Source organism: Vanessa atalanta, chromosome 10 (assembly GCF_905147765.1).
Source record: "Vanessa atalanta chromosome 10, ilVanAtal1.2, whole genome shotgun sequence".
Taxonomy (NCBI): Eukaryota; Metazoa; Arthropoda; class Insecta; order Lepidoptera; family Nymphalidae; genus Vanessa; species Vanessa atalanta.
The window spans coordinates 9,081,185-9,090,550 of NC_061880.1; the positions used below are offsets into that span (position 1 = coordinate 9,081,185).

General features: G+C 30.1%; 1 protein-coding gene across 1 annotated transcript; it reads right to left on the bottom strand.

Moving 5' to 3' along the window:
• Window positions 1-3,516: 3,516 nt before the first annotated feature.
• On the bottom strand, window positions 3,517-4,480 carry LOC125066939 (GILT-like protein F37H8.5). The gene has a single exon (XM_047675269.1). It carries the CDS (start codon window positions 4,462-4,464, stop codon window positions 3,814-3,816), a length of 651 nt encoding a protein of 216 aa, XP_047531225.1. The 5' UTR covers window positions 4,465-4,480; the 3' UTR covers window positions 3,517-3,813.
• Window positions 4,481-9,366: the final 4,886 nt, after the last annotated feature.

A 9,366-nucleotide genomic window follows, 5' to 3' on the forward strand; every position in this document is an offset into this window, starting at 1 on the left:
TCTGTTGTTCATTAAGCTGGTTGTTTTTTTTTTTTAAACGAGAATGAGTTTACTGCTCGCATCCGAAGTAATGTTTTATAAAAACATGTCCAATTTATATGTATATATATTAAATAGTAAAATTTAAATTATGGTCAGTTAGATTTAAATGCCTAAATTTCAGTATTACAAGACAAAACTATATTATTTAAATTGGCATAAATTATTGTTTAATAGTGTTAAAACAAATATATAAAGCGATGAAAACGTCATGAACATCTTTACTTTTTCTATTGAAATAATTATGTATAATCGCATACTGTTATTGACCTTAAGTCTTTATTGTAGCAACTAAGGAAATTAAAAACATTCTATCTTCCCCCAAGCGCTCCCTCTAAAATACATTTAAATTAAGAACAGAGAAAACTTTTCCGAGTGACATTTAATTGAAAATTAAATACATTCAGGTAACAGCTGCATTAAAATACGCGAAGTATCCCCCTAATAAAGTTCTAGTTATTTTGACAAAGGGACAAAGCCTGCTACAAATTAAGAAATGAAAAGAAAGCATTTTTTCCATAAAGAAAATATGAGGGCTTAAGAGTTTTGAGTTTTCGCATAGTCTTAGGAGATTACCTTGAAATACTTTTAAAGGGGAGAGGGTGTGGAATGAAAATTGTTTTAGAGTTGTTTTTGTTGGCGAAGTTTATAAAAACTGTACTATATATTGCTTTGTGGAAGTTTCATTACTTTAAGTCCCGGACCTGTTATAAAGGAAGCAAGAATTCTTAATCAGACGATATTGTTGTGAGCTGTAAAACTAACAGATATTAAACTAAAAATAAGCGCAAAAGTAAATATAAGTAACGATTTTTTAATCTCTAAACCAAATGAAGGTCATTTCAGACTTTTTGTCATATGTTTTTTTTAAATAATAAACTGGTATCGCGTCTATCGCAAAGATGGAAATACGCACTTTATTTGAATTGATTTCGGCCAACTATTTTGTACATCTATGACACAATAAATTTTGAAAGATACAGGTTTCATTAATATTTTATAAAAATATTTATAATTTGTACGATAATTTTCAATGTTCACGTACTAATACAATATAAATTTATTAACATTGAAGGCGCCTTGGACATTAACATAATCTTAAAAACACTCTGCTAAACAATAGCTTGTTATATATTTTTAGGCGATATATAAATTTTACCTTTGTTATAAATTATAATAACTTGAATATTTGCATATTAAAACAGGTAGAAAATTCAATTCCTAAATATTTTTTATTTATTAAATAAAACTTTTTAGTCGATACAGGCGATAAACGTGGTACATCAAAAACTATACCTGAAATTTTGGACACATTAAGTAATTTTAATTATAATAAATGTTTATTGTTAACGCTCGATTACTTGTAATATCGAATATTACAGTTAATTCTTTATGAACTACCTCATATTCAATAATTATGGTAATGACGTAATACGGACGGACATCCAGTTACTAAAGCCAATTATGTAGATGGTAGAATCACTATTACTGTTATGGACTTGTTACTGGATTGCCATAACATACGTAACACGGTATTGGCTACAGCTGAATGTTATTGGCTGGGCTTTAGCTAATGTTACTGCCTGATTGGTTACTATGTAACATACAATTGAAACTCTACGTGACAATGCACAATATTGTACGTTTGTTGATGACATTCGTATTTCGGTATGTTGGCTATCGGAAATTTTTGATTTATGTGAACTAACTTTATTTGAGTCGGGAACTATGGATTAGGAATGAAAAGTAATTTCATTTTATGATATATTTTGTCATTTAAGCAAGTAATGGATGGGATATCCACTAAACATTACTATTGGAAGAATTTTGATCTCTAAGCAAATAGTCGAATATTCAATTCACCTCTTCGTCTTCTATAAGGCTTTTCTTTACGATATCTTATTCTGTGATTTATTTACAAAATAATGTAAAAAAAAACAGCAATATTTAGTATTGTTGTATGTTGTTGTAAAGGGTGAGTGAACTAGTGTAACTGGTCAAGCGGCATGATAACATCTTACCCAAGGTTAGTGGCGCTTTTGTGTGCGATACACGATGCGGAATGGTGGTTCTTACAGCGTCAATTGCTATTGTTAGAGTTACTTTTTTTACACATTGTATAACTATAATTTATTAGAATAATTTAATTAATAATATGCCGATAGACTATTTTTAGAATATTTTGTAATGTAATATTTTAATTTTGATTAATACTGGCCGAATATCCGATTGTGGCCGGTAAGAAAAATAATGTCAAGAAAACGAACGCGGCGGCAGTGTTTTGTTATAATGCTAATTATTTTTAAATAATTAGAATTATAGGGAAATTTGGAGAATACGGGATGTATTGTGAAACACGGATTAGTGGGTAAAATAAACGTGAAAATAGTGTTAATAAATGAATCTGGAAGAATATCGTTGTTTAAACTTGCGACCATCCTAAGACTATGAACGGTGATACTTACCATTAAGTATCAATGCTCGAACATTGTCCTGCAAACTACTCAGTACACTAAAAAAACCTAAATATAACTTCTTTACCTTAAATCTTCTCCAAAACTGATAGATTTGCTCTGCAGTGGAATATTAAGTCTATTGCTGTACTTATATTAGTAAACAGTTATACGATCTATTTATACTTATAAGTATAGTTGCTGTTCACGATATGATGGTACAATAGTTACTCATTTTTCACCGTGTAAATAAAAAACATACATTATATATGCAAAAACTAACAACATCATTTCATAATTTTTTTAACGATCATATATTATTTACAATGTTTCAGAACTTAAGCCACGAAAATGTCTGTTGATGGGAAAGTATCAAAATTGTCATACATACTTCCATTCGATTGAAATACCAACCAAAGCTGTTCATCCAATACAATATCATCACCTAAATGATATTCGACAATTGAGTGCATTCGGAGGACAGTTAAGAGGATCGTTTGCAAACCATTAAAGAGAACACGCAAATAAAATGGCACATTATACTGTTCCAGTACAAATTAAATCCAAATTAGTGATAATTGCAGCCAGTCGCAATACCATTAATGAAGTTTTGGTTGTACGTAACACGTTGAATGTGAAATTTATTTTTCATTCCATTATACATATTAATAGTTTAACTGTTAATTAATTTTATAACTTTAATAGAATAATATTATATATATCTTTATGTTACAAATATGTATAACTTTGTACATGACAATAGAAATATATATACGGTATTTTTATTTATTAAAAATATCGATACAGATATAATTAAGACTCAAATTGACTTATTGGTTCAGTCGGACTCTGCTTTCAGTGGTTTGGTTGTGCACCTGAACTCTATTTGGTGATGATTGTCGTGCTATCGGGTTATGAAAATGAGGGAATGGAGGCACCTCTTTTATGAAAGCATACTATTGTGAATTTTGTAGATGTGTAGATTCTGTAATTATCTGATAAAAGAGAGAAAAAATTTGTGAATATTATTCATTTATTGACACAGATAATAATAACGTATTTATTATATTATGGTTGAAAATTCACCGTTATCTTTACAAATAAAACAGATATTGCCGGTTATAATACTCAATTATTGTCAATTACCCAACTTCGTTAATTAAAAGGCGACAATGTTGAAATTTATCTTGAAAGTACGAAAATCCGAGCTGGGGCCAAGTAAGATAAAACTGTTATTTCTTAAATCACCAATTACGAGGAGGTTTCATTTCCTGATTAAGAGATAACGTTTGCTATTTTCGTTTTTTAATATTCTTCAAGTTTAAATTTTACAGTACGTTATACCTGTTGTTGGGTCATCTGCTAATGCAAAGCAAATTGTGCTGCGTAAATTCCTGTACGCCTGGACATGCTGGTTGACGTTAATATTATTATTGAAAACGATAAATGGTATAAATCGTATCGCTTCTACAGCCGCTGTTGAAGCAAGTTCAGCTGGACCTTCCAATGCGTTTCCAGTTGTTGTCATGCAATAGTCTACTTCAATCACACTCAGCCCAACGGACTGAGCACATAATAGACTTCTCTGCCGGAGTGCAGGAAAAGGAGGAGAAAATTCACATAGCATATATTTAACTTGAACGTCTGTGTTTCCAGCAAGTAAGCTAAGAACGCATCTCTGAACACGATTGGCCCAACAATCATTTTCACCGAATTGGCAGTTGAGATTACCTTGAGCGTCTCTTCTAGTTCTTCCCCAAGGCACAAATTCAATCTCCAAATATTCCTTGTACAATTCATATGTTTGAAGTACTTGGCTCTGAATAAATCTAGCAGCGTCAGAGCATGCCGCGGTTGTCCCAATTCTCACGTGAATAGTTCCATTTACAGTTTGTAAAGCACTGTCAGCCGATGAGGCATAAAAAAACAGAAATACAAATGCTATATACATAATTTTGGCCATATTTCTCATGTCACCAAGGGATATAGGCCACGCAGTACTACCGTATGAACGTTTTATATTATTTTTATCAATCTAATTATATATGATAAAGTTGACGAGTATTACTTTTGTAACGAAGATAATTTTTGGACTTAGTGTCTTTATATTTGATAAATACTCCATTAGTTGATAAGATTACATGATCTTTATCAAAAAATTATAAAGGTTTGGAATTATTTATGATCTCATTTTATATTTTCTATCAAAAGTTTGTTTACAATTTTGGTTCATATTTATTTAATCCAAACATATGTAGTTGGTCACGTAGATACAATCCATTATTCTACTATCAAAAATCAATATTAGTCATTAAAATATATTATACTGGGATTGAGTTTAAAAGGTGAGTCAGCTGCTGTAATTACAAATGTAAGAAATAATCAGGATTGAACATAATATTATGTCATATGGTTAACATTGCTTTGAAAATATCCGATATGTTTATATCCTTATCAATACATGAGTGTTCGATTAATGTCTGATTTACTAATTAGTTATTTAAAAAAAGTCAATATTTTCGGAGTATTAAGTAAAACATTAAGAAGTTCTATACAAGTCAATTTACAGAATCTTAATACAATACACGTTCGTCTTGGCTATGAATTTTTATTTTATTGCAATCCTACGTTATATAGGAGTCCAACACCGTAAAAGAGTAGCAATACACTCAGGGAGAGATGTAACGAACGAGCTCTGCTGCGGAAGTAGGCTGAATAATTGAAGACTATGGTCTCTCGTGTCGGTTCGTCTAGCCGCTCGATCAATACTACCCAAATGTTCTATACAAAGGCTTGGACGGGTCTTGGAATTTTAATCCTTTGCCTAAATTCTTTGTACCTGTTTATATTATTACACGAATTATGCCGAATGTTATTTTTACTATAAAATATTTCAAATACTTTTTGATAAATTAGATTTTACATTTATTAAATAATAGGTATTTTAAGTGATTTAATTATTAAAATATAAGTTTGTATTTTGATATAAAATAATTCTCCTTTTAGAAAATACTAAAACTAGGTACAGTCGACTTTTACAGACAGAAATCAGATAAACACTTGAAGGCTGAAGTATTCGTTCCAAATGAAATTTTAACTTAGTGCTAAAGATTTTTATCATTTTCAAAGTTGGCTAACATACAGTTTCAGTATAATAAAAAAAATGTATAGCGATACTTATTATTCTACTTACTAGATGAAATAAGTGATTTGTTGGTTGGCAATATTATATTTCATTTGGATAAGTTTGTTTTCAAACTACAATTGCGAAAATATTAAATATTAATTGAAAAATAGTTTCCCAACTATAAACGAGCGAACTTTAATAGTAAATAGGAAATAAGATTGAAATATAACTTGGATCAATGCCCATCTAATCTATAATAGTGTAGTAATAGTTTCCAATAAGCAATATTTTCCGTACGAGTGGATTTTTGGGCAGGCTAATTTATTTACATGTTTTTCTCGGCGCCCGAATAATGGATCTACATTTTTTTCCTAGTACGTGAACACGTGGCAGTTTGAGTGTTGCGAAGAATAACGAGAACACTTTTATAGGAATATATAACACTGGATTCAGTCAGCCGTTTTCTATTCAATCTGGACTGACTTTCGTTCTCATTCAGAAATAGAAAGCCAAAAATATTTGATCTAACGCGACTCCCGTTTGCATGGAAATGTATACGTTATAGGTAGACGAGGAACAGAAACGAAGGATAGGCAATCATTTTTTTTAAATGTAACAGGAATGTGTTTTTGCTCTCAATATTTATGCAGGCGTTGTATAACATCAATAGTTAAATTCGTAGCAATTTATACGTGATACTGTTATAGGAGAAAAAATCTCATTTTACGTCATAGCAACTAATTAGATACGACATTATATTATAATATAATGTTTGGGTCATAATTATGTAGGTAAATAAGTTTATCTTGTAAATGTTTGTGTCGCGTTGTGTTAAACATTGAGTATAAGCGCCATTTAAGGGGAATCGGTTTTGAATTAAACGATATATTAAAAATAAATTGTTCTTTTTCATATACATAAATGGAAGGCTTGCATATTATTGTGTAGTGTAATAAAGTTAATATGACATCAAATATTTTAGTCTTGAATGATAATTAAAATATTGGGTATATTAAAGAAAGTAATGTATGTTTTCAAATTATACAAAAACATGTATTATATCTTGATAGTTGAAAAAATATATAATGGCTCTGAATTAACTTTTCTTACTCTATCTATGGAGAAACGTTGTATATTGGTTCTGTAAATTATATTTAAAGTTTGTTACGCCATTCCATAAAAATCTACGATAACAGGAAGCCGTTCTTAAAGTGTACTTTTCAGAGCATATGAATATTTATTTCGTAACCTATTTCTACACCTGCGTTTAAGTATTATGCAATTTTTCTCTTAAGTTTTGAAGAAAACCTAGTGTATTCTTTCAAATATTCATAAGCAGTTGAAGTTTCTTTGAAGCAGTTTTAAACTTCTAATATTATGAGCTCATTTATTTTATGCTCTGAAACGAAGACTTCTTAATATCTTACACTAACATTTGAATAAGTTATACTTTACATAGCTTAGTTATGCGAAACTAAAATGGTGCAAAGTGCAATAAATTCATGTTTTATTTGTTTAATAATGTAAAAAGTTTAATTACAGCTAAAATAAAAAATAAACTAACACCTTCTTCCTCCTTGATACGCTTGTGAAGCCACAGGCTGAAAATTGTTGAACATTAGCTTGTAATTCAAATCTATCTGAATGATTTCTATGAATATGTCTCATCTTAAACCTCTGCCTCTTCTTTAGAAATTATTTCTCTTACTGATCAAACACTAACACATTCGTAATCATTAATTATTTGGCAAAAGGCGGAATATTTTATTAAATTTAAATAACCTATGCCTAATAATATTTAATTCAGTATAAGAAATCTAAATAAATCCACAAATATTAGGCAAATACTCTCGTTTCTAAAGAACCACCCATACGATACATAACATAACACTTAACACATTCAAAATACATTTTAACAAAAGTTAAACATGATCAAGATAAGTTAAACAAGATTCATCCGAAAAGTGGGCCAAGCGTTATATCGTCTGATTTTCCCTCAATTTTCCGTACCAGTAGCGCTCTTAGAGGCGCGGCACAGCTATTGCCAATAAACAATATCTTCCAAACGAACGGACACAAAACGAGAATCTGCTAATTAGGACATGGGAAGCGATCACGGAGCCTTTGATGGGTAAATGAAAAGGTGACAACGACTACTCAGTGTCGCGTTCGCGTTATTTATGCTATAAAGTTTTTTTTATATTGTACTCACATATATTATAAAACTAAATATGTATTAAAATATACTACAATTAGTAGTTACTTTCAATTTTCAAAATATAATCTAAAATTATAATGTTTTGTATTAAAAATGATTTCATTTTTACAATCTTTTAGAGGTACCCATGTATTATAAACTTTAAAATAAAAAAATGACAAATAAACTCAACAATATTTATCAGCGGCTCATTGATTCTTAAATTAACCTATATCTAAAAATATAATTCAATCGAAATCATAGTCTTAGTTGTGTCAATACAAAATATAAAAAAAATATATATTATTACACGTATAAGTGTAAGTGTCGTTCTATAGATGTGATGTATGTACTGAGGTCGTCGATTACCATAAAATGCTCTATGTGCGCGTGTTTATGTTTTAATAATGCAATTTTTCGCCTCATCGTCCCTTACTCCGCGAAATGTTTATGTCTTAGCGAACTGAATATTATACTGGGGAACGCGCGGAATTATCTATGAAAAGAAATGCGAATTCGACGCACGAGTTACCCGAAACGTGGCTTACGACCCACCCAACATGGGTATATCGCTTATTTTATATATTAAAAACTCGTGATACAATTGTGAGACGGTGTAAATATATGGGATTTAATTTTTACTTTACGCTTACGGACAAAATTTAAGTGGACACTCCAGTGGTTAGAACGCGTGCATCTTAACCGATAATTTCGGGTTCAAACCATTGAATTTTCATGTGCTTAATTTGTTTATAATTCATCTCGTACTCGGCGGTGAAGGAAAACATCGTAAGGAAACTTCCATATGTCTAATTTCATCGAAATTCTGCCACATGTATATTTCACCAACCCTCATTGGAAGCAATGTGGTGGAATATGCTCCAAACCACCTCCTCAAAGGGAGAGGAGGCCCTAGCCTAGCAATGGAAAATTTACAGGCTGTTACTGTAATGCATTATTAACTCAGTTACATTGATTTGTGTTATTTGTATAATGTTCATGATCATTCAGTAACATCTTGAAATTTGAACAGTTAATCTTCGAATTCTATAAATACATAAGATTTTGTGATGAATTCCATACTAGTGGTCTCTTATCATTTAATTAAATTGTAGAATGATTATTCAAAATTGCTAGTGGGAGGGATTTGTGTTAGCTTGTGGGTAGCTAAACTGTTCAACAGCCTGTATAATTTATTTATTTATTTATTTATTTATTTGTTTACTTAGGACAACCCACAGTAGATACAATAACACATTGAATACGTACAATATAACAACTTGAATCAAGGAAAATGTTCTACTAATTACAGGTAGTCGGCATGCACTTAGAACATTACAATACACATATTTTATAAAATATTTTTAAGTGAAAACAAATACATATAGCAATTACACTAAAAAATTAAAATACCAAAAATAAACTTTTAAAATTACATATTAAAAACACATAGGAAACTATTAAATAATCAAGAAATATTATTAATTAATAATTACAAAATACATATTAAAGCATTAACCATCTAAACAAAAATTAACATTAATATTTAT

Excerpts from the sequence above, each read along its gene's own strand:
- LOC125066939 (XM_047675269.1), bottom strand. The coding sequence starts at position 4,464 with ATGAGAAATATGGCCAAAATTATGTATATAGCATTTGTATTTCTGTTT.